The sequence below is a fragment of the Ceratosolen solmsi genome, unplaced genomic scaffold (genome assembly GCF_000503995.2).
Source record: "Ceratosolen solmsi marchali unplaced genomic scaffold, CerSol_1.0 scaffold41, whole genome shotgun sequence".
NCBI classification, from domain to species: Eukaryota; Metazoa; Arthropoda; class Insecta; order Hymenoptera; family Agaonidae; genus Ceratosolen; species Ceratosolen solmsi.
The window spans coordinates 4,635,575-4,651,255 of record NW_011948424.1 but is presented as its reverse complement, the minus strand read 5'-3'; the positions used below and the strand labels follow the sequence as shown (position 1 = coordinate 4,651,255).

General features: G+C 28.4%; 2 protein-coding genes across 2 annotated transcripts; both read right to left on the bottom strand.

Annotated features, from left to right (window-relative positions):
• Positions 1–233: 233 nt before the first annotated feature.
• Positions 234–2,536, bottom strand: slx1 (structure-specific endonuclease subunit SLX1). The gene is made up of 3 exons (XM_011500034.1): positions 2,082–2,536; positions 1,336–1,387; positions 234–846 (listed from the first exon to the last, which is right to left on the bottom strand). Exons 1-3 carry the CDS (start codon positions 2,258–2,260, stop codon positions 268–270), a joined length of 810 nt encoding a protein of 269 aa, XP_011498336.1. The 5' UTR covers positions 2,261–2,536; the 3' UTR covers positions 234–267.
• A 1,235-nt stretch (positions 2,537–3,771) lies between these two features.
• Ald1 (fructose-bisphosphate aldolase) lies at positions 3,772–12,900 on the bottom strand. The gene is made up of 5 exons (XM_011500033.1): positions 12,674–12,900; positions 7,412–7,621; positions 6,492–6,935; positions 5,429–5,782; positions 3,772–4,216 (listed from the first exon to the last, which is right to left on the bottom strand). Exons 2-5 carry the CDS (start codon positions 7,616–7,618, stop codon positions 4,124–4,126), a joined length of 1,098 nt encoding a protein of 365 aa, XP_011498335.1. The 5' UTR covers positions 7,619–7,621; positions 12,674–12,900; the 3' UTR covers positions 3,772–4,123.
• Positions 12,901–15,681: the final 2,781 nt, after the last annotated feature.

The following is a 15,681-nucleotide window of genomic DNA, read 5'->3' as shown; positions in this document are numbered from 1 at the left end:
ATGCAATATAACAAAAATCATTTTATTCATTTCACATCACGTGCGTGCGTCATTTGTTGAGTTCGCACGTGTACGGATTCCATCGAATAACTGTAATTAAATATACATTTACCGGTTACTAGATTAAACATTCATTATAATTAATGCATAATAAATATGTATTATACAGCTCGTTTACAAATATAATGAATTAATTTGTAACAAAATAATAATTTACAAAATTAAAAAAAATATTCTATAATACCTATAACAATATAATTTTTATATTTAAATATCACTAAAATAAGACTCATCGTTTTCCTCATCGAAATGCATCGTACAACCGAGTTTCTTCCGTATTAAATCTCCCCATAATATATCGACATTACAAGCAGGACAACATCCTTCTATCGGCAGAATCATATCATCTTTTCTAAAATGTTCTGCCAAACAAATTAAATGCGATATCAAACTACAATTAGGCTCCACGCAAGTAATCGCATCTTCTTCTTCTACCATCGACAAACAAATCTGACAATATGTTTCATCCATATTTGTTACTTTATTCACTGGAATTTCCATTTCCTTGCTTTTTTGAGATCCTTCATGGGCATTTTTCAACGGTTTGGAAGTGATTTTCCCGTAAGCGATGGGCATATGAAGAGGCGGGCGCACCCAGCTCGAGTATTCCCTGCCGAAATCGTCGTCTAACCATCGAAGAATTAACGGCAATCGTACCCAGGGTACGACGTTAAGCATCGCCGAGAGCACCATTAATTGATAATTGAATGTTCTTTGTCGAGACTTCTTTTTAATCACGTGATTTAATCGCCGACTATGTTCTGGATGCTGCCAGGCCCATTCGAACTAAAATTTACAAGTTTTCAAATTCCAAATTAACAGCCACAGGTTGTACTTAATTCTACCTTAAGTAACAAATATTTTTTAAATTTATGTTCAGATGTTTTTACGTAAAATCAAAATAAGCTTAAACGATTATTGTTATTACTTATATATGAAGGTATCCATAGCAGTTTATTTTTATCACTTAGAGTTTCTTCTATTACACAACTTTTCATATAATGTTGTATTTACACAATAATTAAATAAATATATATATATATATATACATTAATAAAAATTAATTGATTCGTTCAAAACTATTCGTCTCTACATACTATACAAAATATTAGTAGAATATATTATTTTAATTAGAAAATTATTAATATCTTACATTGATAATGTTAGATTTCATTATGATTTATATATATATATATATATATATATATATATATATTTTTTTTTTCCATAGTATATTATAATTGTAGTTAAATTACATTTGGATCAATTAATTACCTGTAGAGCACAAATTGAATTAGGAAATCCATGCACGATCAATATCATTTCCCTAAGAAAATTTAAATTAATATTAATTAAGTAATCTTTGATCATTTTTATGAAGTTGAATGATGTATTAGCATACTGTCAGACACCAAATAAAATACTAAAAAAATTTTGTATCATTTAATACTAATAATAAAGAACTAAAGATATTTTTATATGTTATATAAATTATGCATTGATTGCAAATTTTTAAAATCAATTTGCTGTCTTCAAAGTATTAATGCAATTTCAATTATTATTTGAAAATTGAATTATTTTAAAATAAGGAATTTTTCGGTGGAAAAAATATAGCAAAATCGTAATTATTTATACTACTGATTTATTTTAGGTTGCTAAAATACTTTCTCTGACTAATTTTAAATCCAATGCAAAAATCATAAACTTTCTTATATTTTCATTGAATTGTCTTTATAGAAGAGAAATTTTGAAAATAAAGACATCATTTCAATTTACATACTCATGACATAAAAAATGATTCTTTAACACATAAAAGTATCGTTTCAAAATATTAAATCATTAGCTTCCTTCAAATAGCGTCATGCTTTTTCATTTGAAAATGTCAAATGTACATTATTTTAAGGCAAATTTTCAAACATCTGTGCTATCTTCGTAGAACGTCCAACTACAAAACCAAAATTATTATTCCACACTGTCGTAAAATACTCATAGACGTAAACAAATTTTAAGGTTATACTCACCACGGACCACGATTGCTCGTTTTCCATGCCCCGCCAAAATTTTTCCCTGCGTTGTGCTGTTTTATTCTTCTTTTAGGATTGACTGTATAGCCAATATATGTTTTACCTTTGTAATTTGGATTTTTACAGTAAAGTAAATAAACTCCGAAAAAATGCTCGGATATTTGTTCGGTTTCCATAATCCGTGATTAAAGAACGTATCCTGAAATGCTCGAGCTTAGCGCTTTATTGGTTACTTCCTTCAATCATTCATGAATATGCAATAAAGCAATGTGATGGGACATAAGAGGAGATTTGCCTCGATATACGTTTGAGGCATGCGCAGTGGAGATCTCAAGTTCTGGAGTTTATATAAGCTGCTTAATTTAAATTTTTGTATGGAAACTTGCGTCGGCCACGCAAATGAACTAATTATATTTATCTATTAAGTAATTAGTGAGAGAAATTTTGATGCATAGGCGAATATCAAATAGAATTTCAAACATGCAAAATTTTATTGTAAATATATATGTTTAGCTATAAAATCAAAACCGATAAAAGTTTTACTTGTAATTTTTCAATATCACATATCAATTCTGAATTTAATAGCCAACTTTATCAAAATCGATTATTGAAAATATTTTATTTTATAAATGGAGTGTAAAATTCTTGTTGCCTCAAGGCATATATCGACAATGAAATTACTACTTAAGAATATACTCATAAAAATAACTCATGAACATTATGCTATATCGATTCATTTTTAAATAAAAAGATAGATTTTAATCCATTTGTAATTTAAAATATATTATTCGATGAGAGATTTTGACATCGATTAAACAGTATGCAACCAAACTTTATATTTAACACCTTTGAATAAACTCATAAATGTTTAAAATAATCATTTATAAATATAAACAATTTAGAGTATAAATGATGTTATATAAAAAAAAAAGTATATATATACACACACACACATATATATATATATATATAATTCTGTATAGTAATTATATAAAAGTTTAAATAAGATGAACATTTATTAAATATTAAAATTATTTTTAAAACAATTAAAAGAAATGCTTATAAAAGAAACATTCAGTAATTCCAATTTTATTCAATATCGAACGTTACAGGATTTACGTTAATTTTTACAGTACAAGTAAAATCACCACTCAAATAATACATTTTAAAATACTCTTTAATAAATTTAAGAGAAAATAATTTATATTTGCACATTTTTACAAGTCATACAATTAATAGGTAATTGTGAAAACCACATATATTTACTACAATAATTTGTATAAATTTATTTCATATAATATAATTAATGTCAAGCTATTTTTATGAACTACATTTTTAAGACTCTGATTTGACATATTTATGGTAACATCAATGTATAAATTATGACACAATAATTACAATATTCACGAATTTATCATTGGATTGTTAAAAGTATTATCTTCCGTGAATTTATAGAATATGAAATAGATCATGGATATTTCTTAACATAATTGAATTAATAAATCACAACGTCCGACACATTAAATATTTCTTTGAGCAAATATAATGTTTCATTTCTATTATTCACTAAATATAGCAATGAAGATAATTTTTTGCAATTCTAATTAAACGCTCAACAATCAATTTTCTATTAAAAAATAATAATAATTTTAAAAAAATATTTATGTTTCAGTCTGATGACAATAAAATTTAAAACAATCTATAATATCTAACATAATTTTGTAACATATACAGCAAAACTAAAAATAAACGTTACAAATGCGACACTGTTACATTCATAAAGATTTCTTAATTTATTAAAGCAACGTAAAATTGATTAAACGTTCCTGCGTGAGGTTTATTTTCGTTGACTTGTGTTTGTTGTTTTTATGCTATTATTTATGCGATATGACCCCACAGATTATATTGTATGACATACATTATAAATAAATTTTTCTTTTTGCCTTTCAATCCACTTCCTATTCTTCATTTTTGTTTTTTTTTTTTTTTAATAACGTAAATTTTCATTAGGCATTATTGAATTTCTGCATTTTGTACATTCAATAAGCATGGTTTTCGACGAAAAGATTAGCATTTCCAGCTTTTCCGACGGCACCACCTTCATAAGTTCCAAGTGTAGCTTCGCTATTAGCCTGTAAAGTTACAAATTTTAAAAATAAATTAGAAATTTATAACATTTATTTTATACTTTCAGAATTGTTATATGCTTTTAATAATTAAAGGCAATCAATATGATTTGCTCTAAAACATTATTCTTATCGGTATTGCTTATTTCTTTCGAAAATACTAAAATCAAATACTAAAATAAAATTAATCGATAAAAAATAGAACTTTTATAAATAGTATGATTTATAGGAGTTTAATTATAAAATGCTTCTTCTCCATGTAGGTATTTTTTTTTTTAGAAAACATTGTTCTTGTTTGGAAATTTATGTCTAATTTATTAAGTATCGAATATACTTAATATCGAATTTATTTAATACTGTTACATTTTTAATGTTATATATTTGTGAAAATATTTGATGTTACTTATTTTTGTAAATAAATGTAATAAACATATTCAAACATATTCTTTAATGAATTATAATATATATAAGGTTTTTATTAATATTGGAGAAAAAAATTTTTAGAAACTTATTTCTGAGAGGAATTTAATGAAGAATGCGAGATCGAACTAATCACAAATTTTTCAATAAAGTATTATTTCTTTAATAAGCATCTGCTTTTCAATGGAATGAAGAAGAAGTTCTATCATTTAATGCATTTAATATTTCTAGCGCCATATTTTTGGTTTGGGAGGCTACGCTATTGCTCACAAAAAAAAAAAAAACTGAACGACAAATATACGTATAATACAATAAGGAGAGTAAAGTGTGCAAAGAGAACATTTACAATGTAATAGATACTCTTACTAAGTATTTAATGTAATCTATATATACAGTAATATGTAAAGGAAAAAAAAAGGTAAGTCGATAAAGGAATGTTTGTAGTAGAGATTTAAGAAATAAATTTCGATATATTTTTCATTGTACAACTAACTTATTAATCATGGTATTATACGCTTATCAGTGAAATTGATTTACTACTTTATTCGTAATACAGAAGCATTATATTGAAGATATAAGATATTCAACAAACATATGTAATTGTATTATGCAAAATTGTTTACCCAAATAAATAAGCAGAAAAATATATATGAAAGTAAAGCAGAGAGTTTATTCAAATAATTTTAAATACACCGTATGTAGCTATTCTATTATCCGAAAAATCGTTATATCCCAATGAGTAAGGACCAGTGAAAAACATGTGAAAAGGAGAGCGAGTTTGTCCATGTGTATGCATACCTTCGCTCTCTTAATGAGTTCGTTTTGCGCAGCCTCGACCTGTTCCTTCTTGCCTGCCCAAGTGCGGAGAACGGAAGCCTGTAAAGCCCGTCCGTAGCTAAATGAGATGGACCAGGGCTTCTTGCCCAAATATTGGTTAATCGCATTGAGATTGACCGAAGCTTCCTCCTCGGATTGGCCGCCACTGAGGAAAGCGATGCCAGAAACTGCTGGCGGCACAGTGCGCTGGAGTGCGGTTACCGTCGCGGTAGCAATCTCCTCGGGAGTGGCTTTCGTTGGGCAGCTGTGTCCGGGTGTCACCATGTTTGGCTTTAGGATGGTGCCTTCGAGGTATACATTATGATCTGCCAAAGCCTGCGAGCACGGGAGTTTTAGAGAATCGCTACTAGCCAAATATATTCTTATTATTATTTTAATAGCTGATTATACAGTTGCATTTCTTATGGGAGTTTTTAAGAACTCTATGAATTTTGTGATTTAATGGCAAGCAAATTATCTAGAAACACAATTATATTTTAAGATTTAATTAATAATTTTCATATATTTGATTCATTTATTATTTATTAACATTTATTATATTATAAGATAATGATTAAAAGATCATAATGATAAAGAGAAATAATATTGAAATTATTATATACAAAATTATTGACGTAAGAGTTATTTATTTTAAATTATGTTCACACGCAAAATTTATCGATTAATTTATAATTTTAAACTTTCTTTTTAATAAATTGATGTGAAATTTTTTAATTTGAAAAGAATCAATCTATGAATAAATATCAAGATCCGTTATATTTTATTTACACTTGTAAAATTTATTAAAAACTTTTTATCTTTTTGAAGCCCATAAGTTAATTGGTATTATTAATGTATAAAATAAAAACTGTATATATATATATATATATATATATATATATATATATATACAGTTTTTATTTTATACATTAATATAGCAGCTATCTAATGATAATAGTTTAATGATATCTCTAACACGAAATCTTGAGGCAAGCACTCGTAGAATTTATTTACCAGACAAATTAATAGACTTTATTAATCGCACCTTGTAAACGGCGGAAAGAACCTCCTCAGTAACCTGTTGGCATTTATGGATATCGTGAGAACCATCTGGCAAAATTTCAGGTTCGACTATTGGCACTATCCTCGCACTCTGGCAGATAGACGCATAGCGAGCTAAAACATTAGCGTTCTCGAGGATAGCTAATTTCGACGGGCAGCCTTTCTTAATTTTTAGAACGCAGCGCCATTTGGCAAATTGACAGCCGTCCTTTTTGTACTGGATACAGCGAGCCTGGAGATCATCAAGACCTTGGGTTGTGCATTCGTCGTTGGTACCGAAAAGCGGCACTACACCCTTATCGACTTTGATACCTGGGATGATGTTGCGCTCCTTCAGCAATTCGACGAATGGCGTACCATCATCGGCTGCTTGGTACAATGTCTCGTGGAACAATATTACACCGGAAATGTGTGTGCTGATCACGTCCTGAAATAAAATTATAATTATTACTCAATTGAATAAGCATTATAATTTACATATAACAGTGCCAATGCAATAATCATATAATGTTAATACGTATACATATTACAACTATAGCATTCATGATAATTTCTATGAATTAAATTAATAAGAAGAAAAGTTCTATACCACTAGAGAATCAAGGCAAAAAATTCATTTTAATCTTAAGAATCTCAGGCATTTCATAAAAGACTTGCGTTTTGTCTCATAGCAAATGACATTTGATTAAGTTTTATTATGTATTTATGAAAAAGTAATTGGAAACTATAAGATGCTTTCAAGTGTACATTATTGTCAACGAGCCGACATTATAAATATAAAATTCACTTTAGTTTTAAGACATTCCATCTTCAACACAAATGCCAATTCTTTGCATATCATTACTTCAATGAATTAATCTTGTAACGAAGTACGATCGCACAAGTATAGCCATGGCGTACTACCTTGTTTGCGGTGAAAAGCAATTCTCTGTAAGCTTTCCGATTAGCCTCGTTGTTCTCTATATTGATGTCATTGAAACGCTTGCCGATGGTACTGGTGGACTCATCAGCAGCCAGGATACCTTTACCAGGCATAACCATCGCTGTCGCAATTTCACTCAACTCTGTTTTTAACTCAGGCTCAGCCTTCAGGTAACTTTCCGCCGGCATTGTCTGAAAAATTACACATTTCATTTGTCCAATTATCTTAAAAATTTCCTACATATATATAAATGATTTTTTATATTATTCAACATTTTTATAAATTTCTCCCAAGTGTGTAAATTGCAATATATTTATAATAAACTTTGGGAATTAATAATATTTGGTTCGTCTCAATTTTATTCTTCGCTTGTACAACTAATAAGTATATATATATATATATATATATATATATATATATATAATTTTTTAATAATTAATAACGATGAATAAATATGTTCATAAAATCTATTGTTAATATATAATATTCATTATGATATTCATTCGTTTGTGAATTGGTTTTTTCTTATATTTCAAAAAATTGCAATATTTCACAAACGGCATGATTTATAATTTTCCTTTATTTCCTGATACATTTGCTTCGAAAATTTTAAATATATTATTTCATAGGAATAATATATCGTACAAATGAATCTTACGATACTTATACAATGTACATTGTACTTTGTATATTATTCGGTAAATAACATTGAACGGATATATTCAATGAACCGTTTTCTTAATATAATCTTAAAATAGTTAATAAAAACTCATTTTATTAAACATAAAATAGATAAATAATGTTCATTCGTTCGTAAAAAAAAAAAAAAAAAAAAAAAAAAAAAAAAAAATTTGTTTCATTATATTAAAATAATAAAAGCGAGTATTGAATTAACATATTTTCAAACATTTAATAATATAGTGAATTATTTATGATAATGAATAAATATAATAAAAGTTTATTATTTAAAATAATTATTGGAGCTATTTTTATAGTTTAAAAATTTCTTTCGCCATCTTTCATTAAATTGTAGAAAAATAATTCTTTATATATTAACTTTTCTAAATTAACTTATTAAAGTATTTATATATTTTTCGTGTATTTAAAATTCTGAATATTAAAGTTCTTTAATTTGTTTTTAAATAATATTTATGCTACAGTTCTATTTAATTAGATATTTCCGTACAATTATTATAATTAAATCCTTTTATAAATATTTTAAGGCGATCAAAGTCACCCAACGAGTTTGGTCTTTGATTCTTCGTATTCGGTCACCGTTCGTTCATTCTTGAATTATTAAGTTCGAACAATACGCTATTATGTACATATATCGTTCATAACGAAAGATACTTTAATCGCAATTCTATAAAATAACATTGTTATAATTATTTCCAATTATTATTTTGATCGTTTTATTATTAAACTTTATAGGAAGCAAATTAAAATTACGCATCATTATTAAATTTCGGTATATATATAAATATTTATTTTATGATCCGTTTGCAAATAATATTGAAAAAATGTAATTGATATGTAAATATATGAATCAGAAATTGTTATCATAATATTTGAAAAATGTTTTTGTTTTTAAAGCTTATGGAGGGTATTTTAATAAATATTTAATAAATGCCTCTATTAAAATTATAAATCAATTCAAAACAATAACTAATATTTTTAAATATAAATAAATTTTATAGATATACATCAAACCACTTGTCTAACAAAATTAAAGACAATCTAATAAACTAGATAATTATTTGTCAGTAATTTATTGACTATTAAGAGGAGTTTAAGAATATTGGAAATTACCAAACGCTTGAAGTCGTTATCTAATGACAGTTCGTCACGTCATTTAGTTGGAATGATACATTGTAAGTTTCCATTTGTATTTATTGGTATGAGATGATACTCATTCCCAAATATGCGCAATTATTTTTCAAAAAGTGTATGATTCACAGATAATAAGACAAGAATGATAATAAGTTTTATTGGTTATAGTAAGTAAAATAAAATAAAATAAAATAATCGGAAAGTGAATGTCTGAGCATTTTGATAAATACTTAAGAATACATATTTGTATAGATAATATTTTACATGCATATTATCAAAATTCTAATAATTCATTTTCAATGTGAAACTTTTCCCACGTCATATTTTTATCGATATCATTATTAATTTATGATCAGTTTATTTATGAAATTTCATCTCACCATTTATAAATAATTATTACTTTTATTATTATTATTACATTTAACTGCATAGTAAGAATATAGTTGGCGTTGAGTAAAAGATTTTTCACGAGCTACAAAAATTCATAATTGAATATAGTACAATGTTACCAAAAATCTTTCTAGGTTTACTTGTTTCAAACTATTAAGAATCGTGGCGTATAAAAAATCATGAAGCTCTCAAATTATAATTATTATAAAATCATACTGATATACAGAATCTGGTAAGATTATATCGTAAAAGTCTGGCGATCGTGCATATATGGTATTTCATATCAGGCCCATCAAATCCTAACATAAGCTAACGTATATAAAGTCATTAGTAGCGTTGACATATATTCGATTGAATATCTAAAATTATTGACAATCTATGGATAAAATTTTAATTAAAATAATTTTAATAATTACTGCACCGTTTAGAATAATTTCATTTATAAATGAAAAGATATTTTCGTATGTTTATTATTTTAGTATATAGGCAATCAGACTTAATTCAATAAAAACTCAATAAACAAGTAAAATTATTTCATAATTCATATAAAAAGTACATGTTATTCTATTAATTATTTTCGAATATTTTGATTTGTTATTGAAAGCGCATTATAATATTATCAAATGATACAAAACGTCTCCATACTACTATTGAAATTATAATTTCAAATAATAATAATAATAATAATAATAATGTTTTACGATAATGAATGAAAAAAAAAACAAAAACAATATTTGAATTGTTAATGGAACACGACGAATTATCCATATTATTGCATCGATGAAGACGATCATGAAATAGAAACAATTACTTTATTGCCAGTCTTTTTAAGATCACATACACACATTACCGCGTGTAGGTGAACTGGATATGAAAAAGTTCATTTATAAGAAAATGTTAAATTTATCTAGACTGCACCAAAAGCTTTTCTTCGTGTAATATGTGAGATAAGACTCGATGACCCCTTACATTTCACTGATTCATTCCATGGAAGTTTATCTATTTTTGTCTTGATTGACAGTCGAATACTTGCAATCGTATAATAAAGAAAAATTAATGCTACAGCTTGACTAAAAGAAATAATGTATAATAATTAGTCGATAGTTTAAATACAAACTTTTTATTGAAACGAATGATTATACATAATAAGTACGTAAGAAGATAAAATCTATTATGGTAAAAGATTTATTTGTATGTATTATATCTATTTGAAATTAGAATGTAACAATTTTTAATGTATACACAAAAATAGCAAAATGCTTTTAAATAATCTATGAATATGGGAAGCATAGCATCACATGTTTAATATAACCACGACAGAGAGAGAGAGAGAGAGAGAGAGAGAGAGAGAGAGAGAGAGAGAGAGAGAGAGAGAGAGACGTAAGTACGTAAAAAAAATAATAATATTAAACCTTTGAAAGTAAGTAAATAAAATAGAGCCGAAATTATAAATACTATTGAATGTTTAATTGAAAGAAGTTTTATTTGATAAATATTACATTCGATATAACATGACAACATTCCTTACTAACATTATTTATTTTCAATATTATATACATACTAGTTATAACTTATAAATGACCAAATGTGCACAATATTACAAGCAACTATTATTTAGTAATTACAACAGCAAAAATAATATAATTTTTACGTGCATTAAACTGGAACAAACTGAAATATATATCAATTTATAAATTAAAGTATCTGGCTAATTTAAAGTTTTTCTATGACGACACGTTTGTACAAGTGTCACAAATATGACGTCACCGTCACGATGTTTTACGTTTTATTTTAACATTTTTTTAAACGGATAAACATAGTATTAATCATCACGGTAAACGATATAGTTTATGTTTCAAAAAATTGCAATTCCTAAGAAATACATTATTTAATTTCATAAAAAGCTTTTGATATAAAGAATTGTCTTGGCTAACCAAAGAATTATATTTCCATGAATAATATATTCATATGATGCAATATGCAAGCTACAATAATAATTGTATTTCTATTATAAGTTGAAAATTACAATTGAAGCTGTAAATATACTATACACTGATCGACGCAATTGCCGGAATTTTTACAAACTCGACTAAACTTATGGAAAGCAACAATAATAAGGTTTCAATTACCTACGTAAATCTAATTTACCGCGGTCAAACATTAAAATAAATGAACATTGTTAGATCCGTATCACTACGTTCGAATGATAAATATAACTTCCACTTTAAAAAAAAAAAAAAATAAAAGAAAAAAAAAAAAAAAAAAAAAAAAAAAAAAAAAAAAAAAAAAATGAGGGTTAGAATATGTTTGAAACCGGCTTTTGCCATCATTAAATCTCAAATGACAATTCACATTATGCAATGCTCAGGGAATTTCGTAAAATTTTATTAGCGAACGGACAATTATGATCGAGTATTATCGATGCTCGTTACAAGACCGCACCTACTCTCAAATTATAATCATCTCATGAGAACTGTAAGTAACATTAACGTAAACAAATTACACACTGATTTTATTCGCGTGCCTTTGCTCTCGCTCTCTCCCTCTCAACCAATAAAATCATCTCAAATACACGCCCATTACGTAACGTTGGCAAACATTTGATTCTCGACCCTCAATTTCGGCAAGTATATTCCAAGTCTTTCTTTTGAGGCCAAACATCGTGAAAATGCTCGGGCCGCGAATAGTTCAACGGCATCGATCCCCTAGAAAACCTCGAGCCAAGTAGTCGCACGCGCACCGCTAATCCAATGTCAGTCAAGGTCAGAGTGGTAGGAATTGGCCAAAGTACGTGTCGTGACGCACATGCACGCGGACATAGTTCCATAGGGAGAGATATAGAGAGAAAGTGAGTGAGTGAGTGAGTGAGTGAGAGAGTGAGAGAGGCCAATCGCGCGCTCACGTTCGGCATTCGAATATGCCAATTGAACAAGTCAACAATCGAATACTCGCCGCTCATTGACATCATAAGGGCTCGAACTGAGCTCGAACTGAGCTCGAACTGCCCTCGACCAATGACTTACGTGTATAGGGCTGCCTTTTGGAGCTACTGGTAATATGTCTCACGGGAGATCCGATATAGAATTGAAATGCAAAGCTTAAGGATCGTCGCCGATGGCTGTCCGTACAGACGTAGAGCGAACGTACAACTGGAGCTTAACACCACAAATCGCGCTACGACTTTCTCTACCACGATCGCGACTACTTACTTTTCTTCCTCTACTTCCCGTTACTTGTCAAAGCGCCGCACGCACGTACTTATCCCTCCCTCACGCCCTCCCAGCGCCGCTCATCGTAATCCCCTTCCGTCCCACTTTGCCCAACCAACCCGCGGCACCGACAACCCTGAATCGCTGTTACAGTGCTGCTCTGACTGTCGCTCAACGGTCTTTATTGCGCGGACGATTTGAAATTTTGAACAAAATTCGGAATATTGAAACTTTGCGCGGAGGCCTGCAGCCACACCGGTTGTGCTGGATACGATAAAACAACTCAAGCCGAAGAAAAATTTTACATGAGACGAATGGTTTTGCCATTCGGCTTCGATGGGACTTTAGAGTTAGCCGTACGATTAATGAGCTGGAAATCCTACGCGGGATTAGAAGATTATCGTGGATAAAGATTTTTTCCGATGGCTTTTTGTTGTTGTTGTTGTTGTTGTTGAAATTTTTGTCAATGCAGAGGTGCGGTAATGTTCGGGGGGAGGTAGAAAAGATCTCGATAGAAAGAGAGCGTTATATACCTTGGGATTCTTAGGAGACGAGAGAGCATTTGAATTATTTTTCTTTTTCCGACAGCCGGAACACTTATTTTTACATAAGCAAGCATTTCGCCGACGAATCATGACGATTGAGTCTCGACGGCTCCCCGAGAACTGACCGTCGGCTGACCGCGTCAATCTAGCGCTGGAAACAAACGAGAATTAATGGTCGATCAGCGAGGCGAACGATCCATTGGATTGCGGGAACCAATAAGCTCCGATGCCGTCAACGATACGGGAGAATTGCCTCGTACGACTTCTTGGGGGATCCGATCGCACACATAATTATCGTCAGCGAGTCTCTTGCGGGAACGCTGGCCAGCCCTGGAGGTCGATCAAGGTTCCTCACTCGTGACTCATACGCCCGATGACTTTCTCCGCATTTTCCGGATATTATGAGCGAAGTTATTGGGTGTGTGCTAACTGCATTGACATATCGTTGACAAACGAGTTACGGAGTGTATTTGCATTGCTATCCTATTGGAATTAATTTTATGATATTGCCAATTTAAAAATACATTCACTTTGCTGGCAAAGTTCTATTATACGAGCGTTATACAATAAATGGCTCATCGACTTGCAATGTCGATATGTCGGAGAACTTAGTTTTCTACGACGTTAAGCCATTAGAATATTAAATTTATTGTTCACGCGCTATTCGTAAAAACTGCATTGGCAAAAAATTTGCTGGAAAAAGAACGTGACGACAAATTATCTCCTATGACTTATTCATATTGATTAATCGAGTCAATATTTTCAATTTATTTAGAAATTATTATATTCGTATGCATAGGCATGCATACGCGCGTATGTATGCACATACATAGAGATATATTTGAGAGTGAAAATGCAAATGAATGTTTTTAATGATGCAAAATTGTATCGCGCTAACGCACTAATTTAACTTCTGCAAATGCTCTTTCGGTAATATTTTACTAAAAACATAATGTCCCTACTGGCACATGCACAATTTACTGTCAGTGAAAAATGAAGTTAACTGCATAATGAAACAATAAAATAAATTAATGAGATAATTTTTTAAATAAAAAAAAAAAAAAAAAAAAAAAAAAAAAAAAAGATTTGAAACTTTAATGTCAAGCAATAAATGAACTAAATTCCCTTTTTATCGTTTATCAATTTTTTTTTTTTTTTTTTTTTTTTTTTTTTTTTCAATATTTCTTAACAAGTGTACATGTTTCAAAAAATTTTATTATGTTATTTACTATGTTATTTACAATTTCTTAACATAGAGCGACGTTTAATAAAGTTCATAATATAATAGCAGTTGTTGGAGAATTATTTATAATTACAATTTATTCACATTTAAATTAATATAAATCAATGTAGAAAGTTTTTTGTGAAATTAGGTTATAAAATTTCACCTACTGTACTAGTGGGTAAACAGAATATATTTTGAAGTATGAAGAATACTTGTAATTAATTAATAATGTTAACTGAGCCTATGAAATAACATGCAGTATTTGTTTTTCTTATAAGCTGTTTATGTTATAATGATAGAAACAATTACTTTTATCGTACTTAATGATTACAAATATAACTTAATATAGAAAAATAAATGTAATCATTTCTTATTTGTCGATTAATCGAGTTTAAATTAACTTTGTATTTTTAGATTATTTAAATTGCTTTATGAAAATAATGTGAAAATTTGAACGAATTGTAAATTTGTTTAGAATTATTTTTTTATTATATATAATTATATTTATATAATTATAAATTATTAGGGATTAAATAGTATTAAGCTAAAAATGTTCACTTCTTCACTTATAAATATCGATAATTGTAAAAATATATGATGATGTGAGAGAATTTGTTGTGAGAACATATAATTTCAGTTTATTAGAACTTAATAAGACATATATTATTTGTAATTAATGATATAATCATATTTTTATCTGTATATTGATTAAGTATTTTCAAGAATAAAAGCGAATGATATTCCTGTAATAAACATCATTAAAAATTGGCAATGCAAAGAGAACTCATGAACAATCCATTGTCGTATAACTACAACTTTTAAATGACAAGTACACAAGTTGCAAATGTAATTCGATTCAATTCAAAATAAGTGTAATAGTAGTTACGGCTATTATGAATATAAAAATTTCTAAAACTACATAAAATACATATTCGTTTTTCCTCAATTTAAGTGTATATACAAGGCAGTAGTAAATCAAAATAATTGTTTCGGAAAAAAGTATCAAACTACATTTGTTTTACAATTGTACAAATTACAAAATTCGTATACAC

Bases quoted from the DNA above. Each gene is read 5' to 3' on its own strand.
- slx1 (XM_011500034.1), bottom strand. From the start codon at position 2,260: ATGGAAACCGAACAAATATCCGAGCATTTTTTCGGAGTTTATTTACTT. The intron at 1,388-2,081 runs GTGAGTATAACC...AAATTTTCTTAG, and splicing joins ACGAGCAATCGTGGTCCGTG to GGAAATGATATTGATCGTGC. The intron at 847-1,335 runs GTAATTAATTGA...TGTAAATTTTAG, and splicing joins ATTCAATTTGTGCTCTACAG to TTCGAATGGGCCTGGCAGCA.
- Ald1 (XM_011500033.1), bottom strand. From the start codon at position 7,618: ATGCCGGCGGAAAGTTACCTGAAGGCTGAGCCTGAGTTAAAAACAGAG. The intron at 6,936-7,411 runs GTAGTACGCCAT...ATTTTATTTCAG, and splicing joins TGCTTTTCACCGCAAACAAG to GACGTGATCAGCACACACAT. The intron at 4,217-5,428 runs GTATGCATACAC...GTAACTTTACAG, and splicing joins AACTCATTAAGAGAGCGAAG to GCTAATAGCGAAGCTACACT.